The sequence below is a fragment of the Tachyglossus aculeatus genome, chromosome 4 (assembly GCF_015852505.1).
Source record: "Tachyglossus aculeatus isolate mTacAcu1 chromosome 4, mTacAcu1.pri, whole genome shotgun sequence".
Classification (NCBI taxonomy): Eukaryota; Metazoa; Chordata; class Mammalia; order Monotremata; family Tachyglossidae; genus Tachyglossus; species Tachyglossus aculeatus.
The window spans coordinates 5,603,692-5,628,761 of NC_052069.1; the positions used below are offsets into that span (position 1 = coordinate 5,603,692).

Sequence of the window (25,070 nt, forward strand, 5' to 3'; positions counted from 1 at the left end):
GTGCCTGGCACACAGTAAGCACTGAACAAATACCATAATTATTATTATTCACCAAGCCATGCTATTCTCGTTGTAATAGAGAAGGAGTGTAGCTCAGTGGAAAGAGCATGGGCTTGGGAGTCAGAGGTCATGGGTTTTCCCGGCTCCGCCACTTTTCAGCTGTGCGACTTTGGGCAAGTCACTTAACTTCTCTGTGCCTCAGTTACCTCATCTGTAAAATGAGGATTAAGACTGTGAGCCCCACGTGGGACAACCTGATCACCTTGTATCCTCCCCGGCACTAGAACAGTGCTTTACATATAGTAAGTACTTAACAAATGCCATTATTATTATTATATTGTAATTCTATTACAATGCATCTCCCGTAGCTTTTGGCATCGTAGTTACAAGGTGTATTTTCACAGATGAGGAGCAAGCATTTCTCTTCCTCATGGCTTCTCCCTGAAGGAGCCCTTTGGCTCCCACATGGAATTCAAAGCTTCGTCTCACAGCCCCAGTCTTCTCCCAAAACACCGCAGAAGGTTCTCTACAGGATCCTCAGGAAAAATCAAGCATCGCCTTACCTGACTCTTCCGGCCTCTGGAATTCCGTTTCTTCCAACCTATCTGAATGGCAAAGACAAGAAGAACATGACACCATGTTAGGTGGCTAACGAGTTTTCTTCATCAAGAGTTCACGATGATAATCGGTACAGGACAGGGAGAGGAGACCAGGGTTGTGGAAATGGAGTCTAAAAATAATAGTGATATTTGTAAAGTGCTTACTATGTACCAGGCACTGTACTAAGCGCTGGGGTGGATCTAAGTCAATCGGGTTGGATGCAGTCCCTGTCCCACATGGAGCTCACGGTCTCAATCCCCATTTTAGACTGTGAGCCCACTGTTGGGTAGGGACTGTCTCTATATGTTGCCAATTTGTACTTCCCAAGCGCTTAGTACAGTGCTCTGCACATAGTAAGCACTCAATAAATACGATTGATGATTTTACAAAGGAGGGAACCGAGGCCTAGAGAAGTGAAGTGACTTGCCAAAGGTCACACAGCATTCAAATCCCCACCTTCGTCCCCTCCTCACAGCACTTGTACATATTAGTACATATTTATTACTCTATTTATTTTACTAATGATCGAACACGGGCTTTGGAGTCAATGGTCATGGGTTCAAATCCTGCCTCCGCCACTTGTCAGCTGTGTGACTTTGGGCAAGTCACTTAACTTCTCTGGGCCTCAGTTACCTCATCTGTAAAATGGGGATTAAGACTGTGAGTCCCACGTGGGACAACCTGATCACCTTGTATCTCCCCCAGTGCTTAGAACAGTGCTTTGCACATAGTAAGCGCTTAATAAATGCCATCATTATTATATAGCTATAATTCTATTTATTTTGATGATATTGACACCTGTCTACTTGTTTTGTTTTGCTGTTTGTCTCCCCCCTTCTAGACTGTGAGCCCGTTGTTGGGTAGGGACCGTCTCTATATGTTGCTGAATTGTACTTTCCAAGCGCTTAGTCCAGTGTTCTGCACACAGTAAGCGCTCAATAAATACGACTGAATGAATGAAGGAATGAATGAAAGTGGCAGAGCTGGGATCGTGAAGATAGGCAGACATCCTCAAAACCAGTGCTTAAAGCTTTGCCCCTTGATGCAGAAAGTAACGGATGCCCACTGATGGTTTGTGTGAGAGCACTTCTGTATGTATTTTAAATTTATTTCCGGAATTTTTAATTCATTTCTGTTTATTCACATCAATATCTGTCTCCCTTCCATTCATTCAATCATTTATTGAGCACTTACCCTGTGCAGAGCATTGTACTAAGCACATGGGAAAGTACAATACAACAATAAACAGTGACATCCCCTGCCCATAACAAGTTTACAGTCTAGAGTGGGGGAGACGGACATCAACACAAATAAACAAAATGACAGATCTGTATTTAAGTGCTGTGGGGCTGGGAGGGGAGGGAAGAGCAAAGGGAGTGAGTCAGAGCAAGGCAGAAGAGAGTGGGCGATGAGGAAAAGTGGGGCTTAGTCAGGGAAGGCCTCAGGCTCTTGAAGTGGCAGAAAATCATTGTCTGTCTGATTAGAGGCCAGAGGCAGCATGGGGCCAGGGGTCATTGGTGAGATGGGCACAGTGTATGCTTGTTGTGGGCAAGGAATGTGTCCATTTATTGTTATGTTGTAATAATAATAATTGCATTTGTTAAGTGCTTACTATGTCCCAGTCACTTTATTAAGTGCTGGGATGGATGCAAATAAATCAGGTCGGACACAGTCTCTGTCCCACATGGGGCTCACAGTCTCAATCTCCATTTGACAGATGAGGGAACTGAGGCACAGAGAAGTGAAATGACTCATCCAGCGTCCCACAGCACACAAGTGGCGGAGCCAGGATTAGAACCTTCCAACTCCCAGGCCCGTGCCCTACCCACTATTTTGTACTGCTTCTTGTACTATTCCAAGGGCTTAGTATAGGGCTTTGCACACAGTAGGGGCTCAATCAATACGAGAAACGCTCTGGGCATGTCATCCCCAGTGGTCATCTCTGTCATCCGTCATCTCCAATGGTTGCCTATCAGTCTCCATGTCAAACAAAAACTCCTCACTATTGGCTTCAAAGCTGTCCATCCCCTCGCCCCCTCCTACCTCACCTCCCTTTTCTCCTTCTCCATCCCAGCCCGCACCCTCCACTCCTCTGCTGTCGCTAATATCCTCACTGGGCCTCCTTCGCACCTGTCCTGCCATCGACCCCCAGCCCACGTCATCATCATCATCATCATCAATCGTATTTATTGAGAGCTTACTATGTGCAGAGCACTGTACTAAGCGCTTGGGAAGTACAAATTGGCAACATATAGAGACAGTCCCACGTCCTTTCCCTGGCCCGGAATGCCCTCCCTCCTCACATCCACCAAGCTAGCTCTCTTCCCCCCTTCAAAGCCCTACTGAGAGCTCACCTCTTCCAGGAAGCCTTCCCAGACTGAGCCCCCTCCTTCCTCTCTCCCTCCCCTTCCCCCCACCCTACCTCCTTCCCCTCCCCACAACACCTGTATATAGGTTTGTACATATTTATTACTACATTTATTTTATTAATGATCAATCAATCAGTCGTATTTATTGAGCGCTTACGGTGTGCAGAGCACTGTACTAAGTGCTTGGGAAGTACAAGTTGGCAACATATAGAGACAGTCCCTACCTAACATATAGCTATAATTCTATTTATTTTGATGCTATTGACACCTGTTTACTCATTTTGTTTTGTTGTCTGTCTTCTCCTTCTAGGCTGTGAGCCTACTGTTGGGCAGGGATTGTCTCTACATGTTGCTGAATTGTACCTTCCAAGCGCTTAGTACAGTGTTCTGCACACAGTAAGCGCTCAATAAATACAACTGAATGGATGAACGAGAGACATATCCCGAACGTTGTTGTAGAGAGAGGATCAGGGCAGCAGAGTGTGTTCCAGGTTGAGGAGGAGACAAGTCGGAGGCAGGGAGGCCAGTGAGGACCTCAAGACAGCAGCGTTGTCAGATGACAAAACCCTCCAACAGAGTTGGAGAGGAAAGGACAGTTCATTCATTCAATCATTCATTCATCATCATCATCAATCGCATTTATTGAGTGCTTACTGTGTGTAGAGCACTGTACTAAGCGCTTGGGAAGTACAAATTGGCAACATATAGAGACAGTTCCTGCCCAACAGTGGGCTCACAGTCTAAAAGGGGGAGACAGAGAACAAAACCAAACATACTAACAAAATAAAATAAATAGAATAGATATGTACAAGTAAAATAAATAAATAAATAAATAGAGTAATAAATATGTACAAACATATATACATATATACAGGTGCTGTGGGGAAGGGAAGGAGATAAGATGGGGGGATGGAGAGGGGGACGAGGAGGAGAGGAGGGAAGGGGCTCAGTCTGGGAAGGCCTCCTGGAGGAGGTGAGCTCTCAGTAGGGCCTTGAAGGGAGGAAGAGAGCTAGCTTGGCGGATGGGCAGAGGGATTGGGGGCATTCCAGGCCCAGGGGGATGACGTGGGCCGGGGGTCGATGGCGGAACAGGCGAGAACGAGGTACGGTGAGGAGATCAGCGGCGGAGGAGCGGAGGGTGCAGGCTGGGCTGGAGAAGGAGAGAAGGGAGGTGAGGTAGGAGGGGGCGAGGTGATGGACAGCCTTGAAGCCCAGGGTGAGGAGTTTCTGCCTGATGCGCAGATTGATTGGTAGCCACTGGAGATTTTTGAGGAGGGGAGTGACATGCCTAGCGCGTTTCTGGACAGACAATCCGGGCAGCAGCACGAAGTATGGATTGAAGTGGGAAGAGACATGAGGATGGGAGATCAGAGAGAAGGCTGATGCAGTAGTCCAGACGGGATAGGATGAGAGCTTGAATGAGCAGGGTAGCGGTTGGGATGGAGAGGAAAGGGCGGAGCTTGGCAATGTTGTGGAGCTGAGACCGGTAGGTTTTGGTGATGGCTTGGATTTGAGGGGTGAATTAGAGAGCTTGGATGTGAGGCGTGAATGAGGGGTGATTGAATGATTCATTCAATCATATTTATTGAGCGCTTACTGTGTGCAGAGCACTCTACTAAGAGCTTGGGAAGTACAAGTTGGCAACATATAGAGACAGTCCCTACCCAACAGTGGGCTTACAGTCTAGAAGGGGGAGACAGACAACAAAGCAAAACATGTGGACAGGTCGTGGGTTCTAATCCCTCCTCTGCCACTTGTCAGCTGTGTGACCTGGGGCAAGTCCCTTCACTTCTCTGTGCCTCCATTTCCTCATTTATTTATTACTCTATTTTACTTGTACGTATTTACTATTCTATTTATTTTGTTAATGTGGCGCACCTAGCTTTATTTCTATTTGTTCTGACGACACCACATGTTTTGCTTTATTGTCTGTCTCCCCCTTCCAGTTCCACGTAGGAGCAGGGAGAAAATGGTAGCTATTAGCCAGACAGCGAGGAGTTGGTAGTATCAACAGAGAACTCGGTCTCTGGAACACAAAACCCACAACACTTCTACCTACCCACACAATACACCGTACAGACATCCATCGTCGACGTCCTCTTCAATAACCGCATCGCCTCATCTTCAGAAAAACACTGTGTGGGAGTGAAAAAGGACTCCTCTTTCTCATCCAGAAAATAAATAGTTTCCAATCTGCAAGGAAAACAGTCATCTTCAGTAGTGACTAGCAATCTTATCACAAAAGGGGGAGGAAGCTAGACGTAGACTTTATTTCAGAATCTTACACAAACCACTGATTCTTTGGGGGGCTTTTTGCTTCTAACTCTTCTGAGTACCTGGAAAATTGGAACTGAACTTCCAAAGCAATATTTTGTTTTTATGCCTCCGAAGAAGAAAATACAGAAGGCTTTTGTAGATCTTCACTTCTTTCTGAGGGTAGCTAAGTGGATTTTTTAGTTGAAACTCGGACTGACCATTTCCCTCTTTCTTTCTGTCACTGAATCTTCAAACTCTATTTCCAATTCATCTGCTTCCTACAGAATTAAAACATGGCCTAGTGGAAAGAGCTCAGGCCTGGAAGGTGGGGACCTGGTTTCTACTCCTGGCTTCAACACTTGCTCGCTCTGTGACCTTGGACAAGTCACTTTGATCCAGCAATTCATCATCATCATCAATCATATTTATTGAGCGCTTACTATGTGCAGAGCACTGTACTAAGCGCTTGGGAAGTACAAATTGGCAACATATAGAGACAGTCCCTACCCAACAGTATCAATTGTATTTATTGAGTTCTTACTGTGTGCCCTGCATACTAAGAGTTAGGGAGAGTACAACACAATATAACAGACACCTACCCTGCCCACAGTGAGCTTACAGTCTAGAGGAAGAGAGGCAATTTTCTGTGCCTCAGTTTCTTCAACTATAGGATGAAGATAAAATAGCTATTTTCCTTACCTTTCCTGCCTGAGCCTTGATGGCCTCATCCGTAAAATGGGGATTAAGTCTGTGAGCCCCATGTAAAACAGGGTCTGTGTCCAACCTGAGTACCTTATGCTTAGAACAGTGCTTGGCACATAGTAAGAGCTTAACAAGTACCATAATTATTGTTATTATTTCCTCTTGGACAGAGAACTGTGTGTCTGAGCTGATTTCCAGTGTCTTGCATTTATCCCAGTCCTTGGCAAACAGTAAGTCCTCAATATAGTCCATCGTGACCATCATTATATACTTTGATCCCAAGTTGATTCATCTTGTGTCTCCTGGGAGAGTGCAAACTCCTGGAAGGCAGGTTTTGGGTGTAACTTACCCAGATCCTCAATGCCTGGTAGAAACTCAGGAACACTCAACAAGTAGGATAATGAAGGATTGTCCATACTCTGTGAACTTTAAAGCATTGCTAAACCTTTTATTTGGCAATTATTATTAATTATCATATTTATTTATCACTGAGATAAGCAGGAGCTAACCTGACCATCTCTGAGATATGATAACAATAATAATGATATTTGTTAAGAATTTAAACACAGTGACCTTCTTAGAATAAAGAATTCCTTATTCTTTATTCTAAAGAATTGGGGATTATGACTGTGAGCCCCACGTGAGACAACCTGATCACCTTGTATCCTTTCCAGCGCTTAGAATAGTGCTTTGCACATAGTAAGCGCTTAGCAAATGCCATTATTATTATTATTATTATTACTATTATTATAAAAAGGCTCTTCTAGATCTTAAGCTCCTAGAGAGGCAGTATGGCTAAGTGGAAAGAGCCCAGGCTTGGGTGTCAGAGGTCGTGGGTTCTAATTCCAGCTCCACCACTGATAAGCTGTGTGACTTTGGGCAAGTCACTTGACTTCTCCGTGCCTCAGTTACCTCATCTGTAAAATGGGGATTAAGACTGTGAGCCCTACATGGGACAACCTGATTACCTTGTATTTACCCCAGCACTTAGAACAGGGCTCGGCACATATTAACTGCTTAACAAATGCCATCATCATCATTATTATTATTATCGTTATTGATAGCAGAAATCATGCCTACTCATTCAGTAGTATTTATTGAGCACTTACTGTGTGCAGAACATTATATAGTGTAGTGAACATTATACCAAGCGCATGGGAGAGTTCATCAATAAACAGACACATTCCCTGCTCACAAAGAGATGATTCTATAATACTCTCCCAAGAGCTTACTATAATACTCCGAGCAGAATAAACGCTGAATACCTCGGATTGATTTGTTTGTTTTTTTTAAGTCTCATGAAGGTCAAAAATAGCACTAAACCTGCAAATAACTGAGCAAAGGGTTGTTCTTAGGTGCTCAACTTGCAGTTGAGACCAAATTGTAGGTCAGACTTCCCTGTTACACCCACAACAAAACAGTTGTTACACCCACAACTAAACACAACAGTCTTCTAGACTGTGAGCCTGCAGTTGGGTAGGGACCCTCTCTATATGTTGCCAACTTGTACTTCCCAAGTGCTTAGTACAGTACTCTACACACAGTAAGCACTCAATAAATATGATTGAATGAATGAATGAACTAAAACTTAGCTATAAAATCTTATCTTCCCTGGCCTCTTCTTAAAACAGAAACTATACCCTCTTTGTTCTACATCTCCATTCTCTTGTTTACAGATGAATTGATTTTCTTCTAGCTTGGGGCAAGAGAGAGATGGCCTTTAGAAAAAAATCTAGCAGATAGCCAGGAAAGGGAAAATATGGGTAAACCCCTTGGTGAGAAGAGAACATGTCTTCCTACTAGGTTAAGTTGGTGACCTTGTCCAAGTCACTTCACTTCTCTGGGTCTCAGTTACCTCATCTGTAAAATGGGGATTAAGACTGTGAGTCCCCCATGGGATGGGGGCTGTGTCCAACCTAATTTGCCTGTATCCACCCCAGTGCTTAGAATTGCATCTGGCACATAACAAGATTTAACAAATGCCATTATCATCCTCAGGTGCGAATTGTGTCTGGCACATGAGATTTAACAAATGCCATCATCATCATCATCAATCATATTTATTGAGCGCTTACTGTGTGCAGAGCACTGTACTAAGCACTTGGGAAGTACAAGTTGGCAACATATAGAGACAGTCCCTACCCAACAGTGGGCTCACAGTCTAAAAGGATGCCATCATCATCCTCAGGTGCTTAGTACAGTGCTTTGCACACACTAAGTATTCAAACACCATTCATTGATTGATTGGAGAAGCAGCATGGCATGGTAGAAAATAATAATGATGACATTTGTTAAGCGCTTACTATGTGTGAAGCACTGTTCTGAGCTCTGGGGGGGCTATACAAGGTGATCAGGTTGTCCCATGTGGGGCTCACAGTCTTAATCCCCATTTTCCAGATGAGGTAACTGAGGCAAAGAGAAGTGAAGTGACTTGCCCAAAGTCACACAGCTGACAAGTGGTGGAGCTGGGATTAGAACCCATGACCTCTGGCTCCCAAGCCCGTGCTCTTTCCACTGAGCTACACTGCTTCTCTTATAGAGCACAGGCCTGGGAGTAAGAAGGTTATGAGTTCTAATCCCAGCTCCTCCACTTGTCTGTTGTGTGCCCTTGGATGAGTCACTTCATTTCTCAGGACCTCAGTTCCCTCCTCTGTAAAATGGGGATGGAGATTGTGAGCGCCACATGGGACAGGGACTGTGTCCAACCTGATTTGCTTGTGTCTACCCCAGGGCTTAGTACAGTGCCTGGCACATTGTAAGTGCTTAACAAATGCCACAATTATCATCATTATTATTGTTAGTGGAGGGTTATACTCGTTAATCCACTCACCCCAAAGTACGGGCATCGCCTTTCACGAGGCCGGTCTTCACAAAACCAACGCGGCCCGTGGCTTCGTGTCTTCCCACAAACCACGGCAGGCAGGCCAGCAGAGAACCGACGATCTCGATCCTGTCACCATCTTGGAAACTGAGCTCTTCCGGTCCTCTGCTCTCATAGCTGGTCGTGGCCAGCGTGGAGCCTACCGCTGAAATGGTACATATTTATTCTATTTTATTTTGTAAATATGTTTGGTTTTGTTCCCTGTCTCCCCCTTCTAGACTGCTGGGTAGGGACTGTCTCTATATGTTGCCAACTTGTGCTTCCCAAGAGCTTAGTACAGTGCTCTGCACACAGTAAGTGCTCAATAAATACGATTGAATGAATGAATGAACGGAGGAAATGGAATGGAAATTCAATTCTCGACAACACCGGGAATTCTCGGAAGACTGGGGAGTGACTGGCCATCTTGCCCTTGGAAGTGCCTGGAATTTGGTCAACGGCGTGGTTGGGGCTGCTCAAAAGCTCGGGCTGACTTCAAAGAAGGATGGTTTCTTTTTGTGATATTTGTTAAGCGCTTGTCATAATGATAATCATTTTGGTAATTGTTAAGCACTTACTATGTGCCAGGCACTGCACTAAGTGCTTGGGAGCATGGCTCAGTGGAAAGAGCACGGGCTCGGGAGGCAGAGGACATGAGTTCGAATCCCGGCTCCGCCACTTGTCAGCTGTGTGACTCTGGGCAAGTCACTTAACTTCTCTGGCCCTCAGTTACCTCGTCTGTAAAATGGGGATTAAGACTGTGAGCCCCACGTGGGACAACCTGATCACCTTGTATCCCCCCCAGTGCTTAGAACAGTGCTTCGCGCATAGTAAGCGCTTAACAAATCCCATCATTATTATTACAAGCAAATCAGGTTGGACACAGTTCCTGTCCTATATGAGGCTCACAGTCTCAATCCCCATTTTACAGGTGAGGTAACAGGCAGAGAGAAGTTAAGTAATAATGATGGCATTTGTTAAGCACATACTATGTGCGAAGCACTGTTCTAAGCACTGGAGGGGATGCAAGTTAATCAGGTTGTCCCACGTGGGGCTCAAAATCTTCCTCCTCATTTTGCAGATGAGGTAACTGAGGCTCAGAGAAGTTAAGTGACTTGTCCCAGGTCACACAGCAGACAGGTTGGGGAGATGGGATTAGAAACCATGATTTTATAATAATAGTAATAATAATAATGACATTTATTAAGCACTTACTCTGTGCAAAGCACTGTTCTAAGCACTTGGGAAGTTACAAGGTGATCAGGTTGTCCCACGGGGGGCTCAGAGCTTTTTTATTTTTTTAAAATGGCATTTATTAAGCGCTTACTACATGCAAAGCATTGTTCTAAGCACTGGGGAGGTTACAAGGTGATCAGGTTGTCCCTCGGGGGGCTCACAGTCTTAATCCCCATTTTACAGATGAGGTAACCGAGGCACCGAGAAGTTAAGTGACTTGCCCAAAGTCACATAGCTGACAATTGGCGGAGTCGGAATTTGAACCCATGACCTCTGACTCCAGAGCCCGGGCTCTTTCACTGAGCCACGCTGCTTCTCTTGTTATGGGTCAAACACTGTTCTAAGGGCTGAGGCATATCCAAGTTAATTAGGTTGGATACATTCTCTGTCCCACATGGGGCTCACAGTGGAAGTAGGAGGGAAAACAAGAGAACTGAAGCTCAGAGAAGTGAAGGGACTTGTCCAAGGTCACACAGCAAGTAAATGGGAGAGTCGGGATTAGTAGCCAGGTTCTATGACTGCCAAGCCTGTGCGTCTTCTATTAGGTCATGCTACATGAAAAACAGATAAAGCCAGTAGAGCACAGAAACTGACTTTTGGCCAAAAAAAAAACCAGTATTAAAGAAATGGAGCAGAGTGATTGCTAGTTTGAGAAGCAGCATGGCTTAGCGGATAAATAAGCACTTACTATAGTGCCCTGCACACAGTAAGCACTCAACAAATGTGATTGAATGAATAAACATGGGCCTGGGAATCATTCATTCATCGTATTTACTGAGTGCTTACTGTGTGCAGAACACTGTACTAAGCGAATCAGAAGACACTCTAGACTATTAGCTCACTGTGGACAGGGAAAGTGTGTCCGTTTATTGTTATGTTGTACTCTCTCCAGTGCTTAGTACAGTGCTTTGTGCACAGTAAGCTGTAAATATGATTGAATTAATTATTATTATGGTATTTGTTAAGCACTTACTATGTGCCAAGTACTGTTCTAAGCGCTGGGGTAGATACAAGGTAAACAGGTTGTCCTATGCTGGGCTCACGGTCTTAATCCCCATTTCACAACTGAGGTAACAGGCACAGAGAAGGTAAAAGACTTGCCCAAAGTCACCCAGCAGACAAGTGGTAGAGCTGGGATTAGAACCCACGACCTCTGACTCCCAAACCTGGACTCTTTCCACTAAATGACCTGGGTTCTAATCCCGGCTCTGCCGCGTGTCTGCTGTGCGACCTTGAGCCAGTCACTTCGCTTCTCTGGGCCTCATTTACCTCATATGAAAAATTGGGATCAATCAATCAATCAATCGTATTTACTGAGTGCTTACTGTGTGCAGAACACTGTACTAAGCGCTTGGGAAGTACAAGTTGACAACATATAGAGACAGTCCCTACCCAACAGTGGGCTCACAGTCTAGAAGGGGGAGACAGAGAACAAAACCAAACATATTAACAAAATAAAATAAATAGAATAGATATGCACAAGTAAAATAAATAGAGTTATAAATATGTACAAACATATATACATATATACAGGTGCTGTGGGGAAGGGAAGGAGGTTAGGTGGGGGGGATGGATGGGGGTGAGCCTTTTGTGGGACAGGGACTGTGTCCAAATGGATGAACTTGTATCTCCTCCAGGGATTAGGACAGCGCTTGGCACATAGTCAGGACGTAAGCATGTCAGGGCATGGGCACCCATGGTTCAGGGGTGAACTCTGTGTTCTGGTCTCCAAAACGCTGTTTTTGTGAGTCTTTTTGGCTAGAGCAGTGATACCAAGAGGGAAGGAACAGCACCCCAAAGCTCACGTCTTAAAACAGGGATTTTCCTTAACCCAGGGCTGGCGAGGAATGTAGCTTCCCCCTGCACTACAGCTCAACTGACCCCTGGCCCACGTCCTGCCTCTGGCCTGGCCCTCCCTCCTCAAATCCCACAGACAATCCCACTCCCCATTTCCAAAGCCTTAAGAGAAGCAACGTGGCTGAGTGGAAAGAGCCCGGGCTTGGGAGTCAGAAGATGTGGGTTCTAATCCCGGCTCCGACACTTCATCAGTCGTATTTATTGAGCGCTTACTGTGTGCAGAGCACTGTACTAAGCACTTGGGAAGTACAAGTTGGCAACATATACAGTCCCTACCCAATAGTGGGCTCACAGTCTAAAAGGGGGAGACAGAGAACAAAACCAAACATACTAATAAAATAAATGGAATAGATATGTACAGGTAAAATAGAGTAATAAATATGTACAAACTATATACATATATACAGGTATATATATACGACTTGTCTTCTGTGTGACCTTGGCCAAGCCACTTAACTTCTCTGGGCCTCAGTTCCCTCATCTGTAAAATGGGGATTAAGACTGTCAAGCCCCACATGGGACAATCTGATTACCTCGTGTCTACCACAGCACTTAGAACAGTGCTTGGCACATAGCAGGCACATAAATACCATAATTATTATGATCATTATTATTGAGGGCCCATCTCCTCCAAGAGGCCTTCCCAGACTAAGCCCCACTTTTCCTTATCTCCTACTCCCTTTTCATTCATTCAATCGTATTTATTGAGTGCTTACTGTGTGCAGAGCACTGTACTAAGTGCTTGGGAAGTACAAGACGGCAACACATAGAGACGGTCCCTACCCAACAACGGGCTCACAGTCTAGAAGGGGGAGACGGACAACAAAACAAAACATGTGGACAGGTGTCAAGTCATCAGAATAAATAGAAGTAAAGCTAGATGCACATCATTAACAAAATAAATAGAATAGTAAATATGTACAAGCAAAATAAAGAGAGTAATAAATCTGTAGAAACATATATACAGGTGCTGTGGGGAGGGGAAGGAGGTAGAGCAGGGGGTGGGGAGGAGGAGAGGAAAAAGGGGACTCAGTCTGGGAAGGCCTCCTGGAGGAGGTGAGCTTTCAGTAGGGCTTTGAATGGAGGAAGAGAGCTAGCTTGGCGGATGTGTGGAGGGAGGGAATTCCGGGCCAGGGGGAGGATGTGGGCCGGGGGTCGATGGCGGGACAGGCGAAAACGAGGCCCAGTGAGGAGGTTAGCAGCGGCAGAGGAGCGGAGGGTGCGGGCTGGGCTGGAGAAGGAATCTATCACCACATCGGGTGGACACAAATCAAGATCTAGCCATCAGCCAAACATCCCAAAGCCTCAATATCGGGCAGGCCGGAATCAACAGAAGTTTCTTACCGATTGGAAGGTCGATCGCCGGTTCAGCCTTGGAGAGGTCAGTAAACTCCGAGTTCATTTTCAGAACCCACCTAGGCAGTAAAATTCATTTTTTTAGAATCCCTACTTCAATCAAGCAATGCCATTTGTTGAGCACCTACAATGTGCAGAGCACTGTACTAAGCTCTTGGAAGAGTACAACAGAATTAGCATACACGTCACCTGCCTTAGGCTTACAACAGCCCCACATGGTACAGGGACCGTGTCCAACTTGATTTGCATGTATCCAACCCAGTTCTTAGTACAGGGCCTGGCACACAGTAATTCATAACAATAATTTTTTGCAGGCTCCTCCTCCCCCTCCCATCCTCTTACTGTGGGGGTTCCCCAAGGTTCAGTGCTTGGTCCCCTTCTGTTCTCAATCTACACTCACTCCCTTGGTGACCTCATTCGCTCCCACGGCTTCAACTATCATCTCTACGCTGATGACACCCAGATCTACATCTCTGCCCCTGCTCTCTCCCCCTCCCTCCAGGCTCGCATCTCCTCCTGCCTTCAGGACATCTCCATCTGGATGTCTGCCCGCCACCTAAAGCTCAACATGTCGAAGACTGAGCTCCTTGTCTTCCCTCCCAAACCTTGTCCTCTCCCTGACTTTCCCATCTCTGTTGACGGCACTACCATCCTTCCCGTCTCACAAGCCCGCAACCTTGGTGTCATCCTCGACTCTGCTCTCTCATTCACCCCTCACATCCAAGCCATCACCAAAACCTGCCGGTCTCAGCTCTGCAACATTGCCAAGATCCGCCCTTTCCTCTCCATCCAAACCGCTACCCTGCTCATTCAAGCTCTCATCCTATCCCGTCTGGACTACTGCACTAGCCTTCTCTCTGATCTCCCATCCTCGTGTCTCTCTCCACTTCAATCCATACTTCATGCTGCTGCCCGGATTATCTTTGTCCAGAAATGCTCTGGACATATTACTCCCCTCCTCAAAAACCTCCAATGGCTACCGATCAATCTGCGCATCAGGCAGAAACTCCTCACCCTGGGCTTCAAGGCTGTCCATCACCTTGCCCCCTCCTACCTCCCCTCCCTTCTCTCCTTCTACTGCCCAGCCCGCACCCTCCGCTCCTCCACCGCTAATCTCCTCACTGTACCTCGCTCTCGCCTGTCCCGCCATCGACCCCCGGCCCACGTCATCCCCCGGGCCTGGAATGCCCTCCCTCTGCCCATCCGCCAAGCTAGCTCTCTTCCTCCCTTCAAGGCCCTGCTGAGAGCTCACCTCCTCCAGGAGGCCTTCCCAGACTGAGCCCCTTCTTTCCTCTCCCCCTCGTCCCCCTCTCCATCCCCCCGTCTTACCTCCTTCCCTCCCCCACAGCACCTGTATATATGTATATATGGTTGTACATATTTATTACTCTATTTATTTATTTATTTATTTATTTTACTTGTACATTTCTGTCCTACTTATTTTATTTTGTTGGTATGTTTGGTTCTGTTCTCTGTCTCCCCCTTTTAGACTGTGAGCCCACTGTTGGGTAGGGACTGTCTCTATGTGATGCCAATTTGTACTTCCCAAGCGCTTAGTACAGTGCTCTGCACATAGTAAGCGCTCAATAAATGCGATTGATTGATTGATTGATTAATAATAATAATAATAATGGCATTTATTAAGCACTTACTATGTGTGAAACACGGTTCTAAGCGCTGGGGAGGTAACAAGGTAATCAGGTTGTCTAACGGGGGGCTCATAGTCTTAATCCCCATTTTTTTTTTTTTTTTACAGATGAGGTAACAGGCTCAGAGAAGTTAAGTGATTTGCCCAAAGTCACACAGCTGACAATCGGCAAAGCTGGGATTCACACCCATGACCTCTGACTCCAAAGCCCGGGCTCTTTCCACTGAGCCATGCTGCTTCTCTAATTATTATTAATAAGCCCTCTTTTCTCACTCCCTTCTGCGCCACCCTGACTTGCTCCCTTTATTCATTTCCTCTACCCCCCAGCCCCACAGCACCTATTTCCATATTGCTCATTTATTTGTTTCTATTAATAGTTCTCCCCCTCTAGACTGTAAACTCCTTGTGGGTAGGGACTGTGCATTTGTTCACTTGTATTCCCCCAAGCGCTCAGAATGGTGCTTTCACACAGTAAGCTCTCAGCAAATTCGACTGACTGACCACCTTGTATCTCCCCAACGCTTAGTACAGTGCCTGGTTCAAAGGAAACGCTTAACAGATACCACTAAAAAAAGAAGTACCATAAAAAAACAAAGCAAAAAAAGAACAGGCTGTTAGGAATCGGTGATAATACGCCGAAGAGATGGAGATCAGGTACGTACTGATGGAACGGAATCAGAGGCTCCGGAGAAGCTTCGGAGATTGGGATCATCCTGGGCCCTCTGGGTCTGATTCCCGGCATTCCTCCTCTACCGGCCTCTTCCACTGACATCTTTGACAGCTGGCGGCAGGTCTTCATGTCCCCGTCCGGGACGTTCATCTCTCTTATTTCGTTGTCGGGACACAATACAAAGAATGACCCTTAAAAAACGCACCAGAGGGTTTCTTTCAACTCAGCAATACAGAGCAGAGTTCAGTCTTGCTTGGGGGCTTATAATAATGATAATAATAATAATAATATTTGTTAAGCACTTACTATGTGCCAAGCACTGTTCTAAGCACTGGGGGCATATAGGGTAGTCAGGTTGTCCCACATGGAGCTCACAGTCTTAATTCCCATTTTACCGATGAGGGAACTGAGGCTTAGAGAAGTGAAGTGACTTGCCCCAAATCACACAGCTGACAAGTGGCAGAACCCATGACCACGGACTCCTGAGCCCAGGCTCTTTCCACTGAGCCACGCTGCTCTGTAATTTATTTAATTCTAGTCACATCACCTCCCCCTCTATACTGTCAGCCCTCTGTGGGCAGGGAATGTATGTGTGGACTATTCTATTGTCCTCTCCCAAGCGCTTAGTACAGTGCTCTGCACACAATAAGTGCTCAATAAATACGATTGAATGAATACTATGCTTGGGAGAGTACAATTTAATAACAGACACATTCCCTGATTTATCTGTTTATTTATATTAATATCTGTCTCCCCCTCTAAACTGTGAGCTTGTTTTGGACAGGGATGTGTCTGTTTGAGAAGCAGCATGGTTTAGTGGCAAGAGCCCAGGCTTGGGAGTTAGAGGACGTGGGTTCTAATCCCGACTCTGCAACTTGTCTGCTGTGTGACCTTGGGAAAGCCACTTCACTCCTCTGTGCCTGAGTTACCTCATCTGTAAAATGGGGATTAAAGCTGTGAGCCCCATGTAAGACAACGTGATTACCTTTTATAGTGATGATAATAATGTTGGTATTTCTTAAACTCCTATCATCATCATCAATAGTATTTATTGAGCGCTTACTGTGTGCAGAGCACTGTACTAAGCGCTTGGGAAGTACAAATTGGCAACATGTAGAGACAGTCCCTACCCAACTGTGGGCTCACAGTCTAAAAGACTTTTACTATTTACTATTTTGCTATCTTACTATTTGCCAAGCACTTTACTAAGCGCTGGGGTAGATACAATGTAATCAGGTTGTCCCATGAGGTAACTGAGGCTCAGAGACTGTAACCCAAGGTCACCCAGCTGACAAATGGTGGAGTCGGGATTAGAACTCATGACCTTTGACTCCCAAGCCCAGGCTCTTTCCACGGAGCCACGCTGCTTTTTATCTACCTCAGACCTTAGAACAGTGCTTGGCACATAGTAAGTGCTTAACAAATTCCATCATTATTATTATTTGTTGTTACATTGTACTCTCCCAAGTGCTTCAGGCAGTGCTTGGCACACAGGGAGCGCTCAATAAATATACTTGAATATTGAAATATTGAATTGCGTGCCCACAGTGAGTTTACCATCTGGTTGGTGGGAGGAGGAGGGGAGACAGACATTAATAGAGATGAATAATTCACAGATATGGACGTAAGTACTGTGGGGTTGGGAGTGGGAAAAGAGAGGAAAGGGAGGCTTAATCAGGGAAGGCTTCTTGGAGGAGATAGGCCTTCAATAAGGCTTTCAAGGCTGGGGGGAGAAGAGTAACTGTCCGATGTAAGAAGGGAGGGCATTTCAGACCAGAGGCAGGACGTGGGCCAGGGGTTGATGGATGGACGGGCAAGCTGGAGACCCAGTGAGGAGGTTAGTGGGGGCAGAGGAGAGGAGGGTGTGGGCTGGGAGGGAGAAGGAAATGTTGCCGATTTGTACTTCCCAAGCAATTAGTACAGTACACAGTAAGCGCTCAATAAATACGATTGAATGAATGAATGAATGGAGAGAAGAGAGGGGAAGTAGGAGGGGAAATACAACAAATGAACACATTTCATAGAGGGTTCGGCCCTGAAGGAGGCTGGATTTTCAGTTTCCCCAAAAATCTAGTTGATGATGATGGTATTTGTTAAGCGCTTACTATGCGCAAAGTACTGTTCTAAGCACTGGGGGCCATACAAGGTGATCAGGTTGTCTGCCATGGGGTTCACAGTCTCAATCTCCATTTTACAGATGAGGTAACTTGGGCACAGAGAAGTTAAGTGACTTGCCCAAAGTCACACAGCTGACAAGTTGTAGTTCTTTAAACCGTCCATGGGGACATAGCCCTGGGCCTCTGGGTGAGGTAAAAGTGACAGCCACAGGAAGCCACCCTCTCCTCTGCGCGTACAAAGCTTCTTCACCTCGCCTTCCTGCCCACTTCCTCGTTACCTCGGGATGACAGGCCCAGAGACGTGAAGAAAGACGACTATGCTGCTTAACCCAACTAGAGCTCCCACCTACTCTCTGAGACTGAACCATCTTCAGCAGCATGGCTCAGTGGAAAGATCCCGGGCTTGGGAGCCAAAGGTCATGGGTTCTAATTCTGGCTCCGTCACTTGTCTGCTGTGTGACTTTGGGCAAGTCACTTCACTTCTCTGGGCCTCAGTTCCCTCATCTGGAAAATGGGGGTTAAGACTGTGAGCCCCTCTTGGGAGAACCTGGTCACCTTGTAGCCTCCCCAGCGCTTAGAACAGTGCTTTGCACATAGTAAGTGCTTAATAAATGCCATTATTATTATTAGAACAGTGCTTTGCACATAGTAAGTGCTTAATAAATGCCATCATTATTATTAGTAGTATTATTATTCTCTAGGCCTCAGTTACCTCATCTGTAAAATGGGGATTAAGTTACCTGATTTTAAGTACAGTGCTCTGCACACAGTAAGCGCTCAATAAATACGATTGATGAAGGCCCTACTGAGAGCTCACCTCCTCCAGGAGGCCTTCCCAGACTGAGCCTCTTCCTTCCTCTCCCCCTCATCCCCCTCTCCATCCCCCCACATCTTACCTCCTTCCCTTCCCCACAGCATCTGTATATATGTATATATGTTTGTACATATTTATTACTCCATTTATTTATTTATTTATTTTACTTGTACATATCTATTCTATTTATTTTATTTTGTTAGTATGTTTGGTTTTGTCTCCCCCTTTTAGACTGTGAGCCCACTGTTGGGTAGGGACTGTCTCTATATGTTGCCAATTTGTACTTCCCAAGCGCTTAGTACAGTGCTCTGCACACAGTAAGTGCTCAATAAATATGGTTGATGATGATGATGATGATGTCCCACATGGGCTCACAGACTTAATCCCTATTTTACAGAGGAGGTAACTGAGGCCCAGAGAAGTGAAGTGACTTGCCCAAAGTCACCCAGCTGATAAGAGGTGGAGCAGGGATTAGAACCCATGGCCCCAGACCCCCAAGCCCGGGCTCTTACCACTGAGCCACTATGGGCGAGCTCCAGTTTTGACCCTTCAAATATCAGGATGGGGCTAGGGAGTTGCCTTGGTAACTGCTGTAGTCTGCCGTCCACATTAACTGGCTATTTTATCCATCCCATGCAGCTCCCAAGGTGCTTTTAATCAGTAAGAAATCTTCCCCATCTCCAAAAAAAGAGATCATTTATAATAATAATGGCATTTATTAAGCATTTACTATGCTCAAAGCACTGTTCTAAGCGCTGGGGAGGTTGCAAGGTGATCAGGTTGTCCCACGGGGGGCTCACAGTCTTCATCCCCATTTTACAGATGAGGTAACTGAGGCCCAGAGAAGTGAAGTGACTTGCCCAAAGTCACACAGCTGACAATTGGCGGAGCCGGGATTTGAACCCATGACCTCCGACTCCAAAGCCCGGGCTATTTGCACTGGGCCATGCTGCTTCTCTATTTACAGCATAGTAGATAGATAGAGCCAGGGCCTGGGAGCCTGAAGGACAGGGGTTCTAATCCTCGCTTTGCCACTTGTCTGCTGTGTGACCTTGGGCGAGTTACTTCTCTTCTCGGGGCCTCAGTTCCCTCATCTGTAAAATGGGGATGAAGACTGTGAGCCCTGTGTAAGCTCGTTGTGGGCAGAGAGTGTGTCAGTTTGTTATATTATGCTCTCCGAAGCGCTTGGTGCAGTGTTTTGCACGCTGTAAGTGCTCAATAAACACAAATGAATGAATGTGGGATAGGGACTGTGTCCAACTCGATTAGCTTGTATGTACCCCAACACTTAGAACAGTGCTTGGCACATAAGCGCTTAACAAATATCATCATCATTATTTATTTTGATTGATTACTCTGTAAACACTTGTCTGCTTTCCCTATTGAATTGTAAGCTCCTCATGGATAGGGGCTATAGCCTTTGCTTCATTCATTCAATTGTATTTATTGAGCACTTACTGTACGGAGAGCACTGTATAAGCACTTTGGAAAGTACAATCCAAGAATAAACAGTGACATTCCCTGCCCACAACGAGCTCACAGTCTTGCTTGTCTTGTAATCCTCAGACATTTAGTACAGTGCTTGGCAATCACCCATATGTTGCAGAACGGTAGTTTCCAAGCGCTTAGTACAGTGCTCTGCACCCAGTAAGCACTCAATAAATATGATTGAATGAGTGAGTGAATGAATGAACATCACTTCACTTCTCCATACCTCAGTTACCTCAATTGCAGAAATGTGGATTAAGAATGTGAGCCCCATGTGGGACAGTGATTGTGTTCAATCTGATTAACTTGTATAGATTCCAGTGCTTAGAATAGTGCTCGGCATCGAGTAAGCATTTAACAAGTACCATAATGAAATGCTCTGACTAGCATCATTAGTATTATTATTACTCCCCTGACATATACCCAAATCCTCACCTTCTTGGATTAAGAGGCTTCTATACATCAGATTTAAAGCTTCCTCATTGATCTCCACTTGAATGCCAGCCTCCTCAAAGTTGGCTCCATCGTCCTCGTGGGAAAGCAGCCAGAAAGACTGATCCAAAAACACATTTTCCAAGCAGTGATTTAGAAAACCTGGCCCCGACAGAAAACAGAGACAGTACCTTCAACCCACGGAGATGAGTCCTCCCTTCTTCGGGAGGGAAATTGTTCACTTTTATATCTACAATAATAATAATGATAATAATAGTGTTGCTATTTGTTAAGCACTTACTATGTGCCAAGCAGTGCTCTCAGTGCTGAGGGGGATACAAAGTAATAAAGGTTGTCCCACGTGGGACTCACAGTCTTAATCCCCATTTTATAGATGAGGTAACTGAGGCACAGAGAAGTGAAGTGACTTGCCCAAAGTCACATGGCTGACAAGCGGCGGATCTGGGATTCGAACCCATGACCTCTGACTCCCAAGCCCGGGCTCTTTCCACTGAGCCATGCTATTGCTGTACTAGACTGTCATCACCTTGAGGGCAGAGAAGCAGTGTTGGTTAGTGGATGGAGCCTTGGCCTGAGAGTCAGAGGTCGTGGGTTCTAATCCCAGCTCCGCCACACATCGGCTGTGTGACCTTGGGCAAGTCGCTTCACTTCTCTGTCCTCAGTTACCTCATCTGGAAAATGGGGATTAAGAGTGGGTGAGCCCCTTGTGGGGCAGGGACTCTGAACAACCTGCTTAATTTGTATCTGCTTCAGCACTTAGACCAGTGCTTGGCACATAGTATGTGCTAAATGAGTACTATTGAGCTGTTGTACTCTCCAAGTGCTTAGTACAGTGCTCTGCACACATTAATCAATCAATCAATCATATTTATTGAGCGCTTACTGTGTGCAGAGCACTGTACTAAGCGCTTGGGAAGTACAAGTCAGCAACACATAGAGACAGTCCCTACCCAACAGCGGGCTCACAGTCTAGAAGATGATGTGTATATAGTTATAATTCTATTTATTCTAATGGTATTGACACCTGTCTACATGTTTTGTTTTGTCGTCTGTCTCCCCCTTCTAGACTGTGAGCCCGTTGTTGGGTAGGGACTGACAGTATCTGTTGTCGATTTGTACAACACTGTACTAGTGCTTAGTACAGTGCTCTGCATACAGTAAGCACTCAATAAATAGGATTGAATGAATGAATAAGCCCTCAGCAAATGCCACTGATTGATTGATCAACCTTTCATGTACTGAAACGTCTGTGATTCTTTCATCAATGAAATCAGATTTTCACCCACAGAACATTAGAACGTTTCATATTTAGAACAGGACCCTGCTTAATCACTGATCTGGGGAGAGAGGAACAAATAAAAAGTCTACTTTACCAAGAGAATAGTAGGTAGAAAACTTCCAGATTTCTTCGAAAGTCTTAAAGGTAATCACGATTAAGTCTTGATCACTATGAATGGATAACATTCTGGCTGATAATTCCTTAAGGGGGAAAACAAGATGGGTATATTGACACATAAGGTTAAAAAAGTTCACGGAAAGTATGCTTATGTCACGGCGAGTTAATTTAAGTTCCCAATAGTATACAACAAACAACATTGAGAGCATACTAATAATAATAATGGTATTTGTTAAGCGCTTACAGTGTGTCGAGCACTGTTCTAAGCGCTGGGATAGCTACAAGGTCATCAGGTTATCCTATGTGGTGCTTGCATCTTAATCCCCATTTTACAGATGAGGGAACTGAGGCAGAGAAAAGTGAAGTGATTTGCCCAAGGTCACACAGCAGACGAGTGGCAGAGGCAGGATTAGAACCTATAACTTCCGACACAGTAAGCGCTCAATAAATACGATTGATTGATTGACTCCCAAGTCTGTGCTCTTTCCACCAAGCCTTATCCCCTAGACTAAGTTTGTCATGGGCAGGAAATGTGCCTGCTAATTCTGTTGTACTGTACTCTCCCAGGTGCTTAGTACAGTGCTCTGCACATCAGTGCTCAATAAATATGATTGATGGATTGCTCTGCACACAGTAAGTGCTCAATAAATACTACTGGTTGATTTAAATCTGGTGTCCCCTAGAGTTCACATAAGTGAGTTTATCCCATCAGAGTTACTGTACTAAGAGCTTGGGAGAGTCATTCATTCATTCAATCATTTATTGAGCGCTTACTGTGTGCAGATCATTGTACTAAGCACTTGGAAAGTACAATTTGGCAACATTCATTCGTTCATTCATTCAATCATATTTATTGAGCGCTTACTGTGTGCAGAGCATTGTACTAAGCGCTTGGGAAGTACAAGTTGGCAACATAAAGAGACGGTCCCTACCCAACAGTGGGCTCACAGTCTAGAAGTGAGAGACAGAGAACAAAACAAAACATATTAACAAAATAAAATAAGTAGAATAAATATGTACAAGTAAAATAGAGTAATAAATACGTACAAACATATATACGTATATACAGGTGCTGTGGGGGACGGAAAGGAGGTAAGTAAGGGGCGGGGATGGAGAGCGGGACGAGGGGGAGAGGAAGGAGGGGGCTCACAGGAGAGTCAGGGGAAGACAGGGTTTGGGTGGGAAGATGAGAAGTTCTGTTTGTGTCACCTGATCTAAACAATAAACTAACAAAATTATAAACTAAGCAGCAAGTGACCCATGGGAAAGATGAGGAGAACACCACACACAAGCAATATTAAACAGAATTCTACCAACAACAGACTCACAGTCTAGAAGGGGGAGACAGACAACAAAACAAAACAAGTAGACAGGTGTCAGTACCATCAAAATAGATAAATAGAATTATATATCTCTCTACACCAATACAACAGAGTTGGTAGATGCATTCCCTGCCCACAATGAGGAAGATGCAGAGTAAAATAAATTATAAAGTACTGAAATATCCAAGGGTCTGGTCTTGATAGTTTGCCTCAGATTTCCACCTCCCCTGGGGAAATTCTGATTCTGATGATGGGAAGGAGAAATCCAGGGCAAAAAGGAAAAGGATAAAAGTAAACGTCAAGATGCATTTTACAAAGGTCTGATCAATGATTGCTGACCTACAGAGAAGCAGCGTGGCTTAGTGGAAAAAGTCTGTCTGGGCTTGGGAGTCAGAGGTCATTCATTCATTCATTCAATCGTATTTATTGAGCGCTCACTGTGTGCAGAGCACTGTACTAAGCGCTTGGGAAGTACAAATCGGCAACATATAGAGACGGTCCCTACCCAACAACAGGCTCACAGTATGGAAGGGGGAAACTAAACAAGTAGACAGGTGTCAAATCGTCAGAACAAATAGAATTATAGCTATATGCACATAATTAACAAAATGAATAGAAAAGTAAATATGTACAAGTAAAATGAATAGAGTAATGCGTGGGTTCTAATCCCAACTCCACCACTTGTCTGCTTGTGAACTTGGGCAAGACACTTAACTTCTCTGAGCCTTAGTGGCCTCATCTGTAAAATGGGGAATGAGACTGTGAGCTCCACGTGGGACAGGGACTGCGTCCAACCGGATTTGCTTGTATTCACCCCAGTGCTTAGTACAGTGCCTGGCACAAAGTAAGGGCTTAACAAATACTACAATTATTATTAGTATTATTATGTACATATTGATAATTCTAATTCTATATATTTTATTAATGATATATAACAACAACAACAACAACAACAACAATAATAATAATAATAATGATAATAATAATAATAATAACAGCATGAGGCCCAGGGAAGTGAAATTCTACTCATTTATAATAATGATAATAATAATGGCATTTATTAAGCACTTACTATGTGCAAAGCACTGTTCTAAGCGCTGGGGAGGTTACAAAGTGATCAGGTTGTCCCACGAGGGGCTCACAATATTAATTCCCATTTTACAGATGAAGTAAATGAGGCCCAGAGAAGTGAAGTGACTTGCCCAAAGTCACACAGCTGACAATTGGCAGAGCTGGGATTTGAACCCATGACCTCTGACTCCAAAGCCCAGGCTCTTTCCACAAAGAGCCATGCCTGTTTCCTTGTTTTGATGTCTGTCTCCCCCTTTCTATTCATTCATTCAATCATATTTATTGAGCGCTTACTGTGTGCAGAGCACTGTACTAAGCGCTTGGGAAGTACAAGTTGGCAACATATAGAGACGGTCCCTAGACTGTGAGCCCGGTGTGGGCAGGGGTTGTTTCTATTTGTTGCTGAATTATCCTCTCCCAAGCACGTAGTACAGTGCTCTGCACACAGTAAGTGCTCAATAAATAGGACTGAATGACTGAATGAAGGGGTGGGGGAGACTGCAATGACATATTTCTCTGAGAACATTGCAAATTGCCTCGATCACGTGGACTAGATGAAAAAAAGGATGTGAGGCAAAAGATTTCGGCTTCACGTAGCGGAGTGTGGTCTCCAAGACCTTGGGCAATCATAAAGTGTGTACCAACCTCCATTTCCTCTGCCCTGGAAGAAGTGGTGAGTCACTGACTTATTTTAGAGATGTGGGAAAGATGGGGAAGTTCAGAAACCGGAGCCACAACAATAGCAGTAATCAGTGACTGAGCTAGCCACCACCACACCCTTTCAGTTAAGACTGTAATTCTCCTCTCACTCAAACAAAAAAAAAAATCATATTTTTTGTTCTGAATTTTAATTTG

General features: G+C 45.0%; 1 protein-coding gene across 2 annotated transcripts in view; it reads right to left on the bottom strand.

The window, feature by feature from the left end:
* The window catches only part of SH3TC1 (SH3 domain and tetratricopeptide repeats 1), a 111,039-nt gene that overhangs the window by 43,500 nt on the left and 42,469 nt on the right, over positions 1 to 25,070 (bottom strand). The window contains exons 5-11 of one of the 2 annotated variants that reach the window (XM_038745937.1): positions 21,800 to 21,905; positions 20,409 to 20,567; positions 15,547 to 15,745; positions 13,225 to 13,295; positions 8,758 to 8,953; positions 5,029 to 5,162; positions 564 to 605 (exon numbers count right to left, since the gene is read on the bottom strand). In XM_038745937.1, coding sequence (XP_038601865.1) covers positions 564 to 605; positions 5,029 to 5,162; positions 8,758 to 8,953; positions 13,225 to 13,295; positions 15,547 to 15,745; positions 20,409 to 20,567; positions 21,800 to 21,905 — 907 coding nt within the window. Of the gene's footprint in view, positions 1 to 563; positions 606 to 5,028; positions 5,163 to 8,757; positions 8,954 to 13,224; positions 13,296 to 15,546; positions 15,746 to 20,408; positions 20,568 to 21,799; positions 21,906 to 25,070 lie in introns of those variants that run through there. The other variant, XM_038745938.1, reaches the window with a different exon arrangement.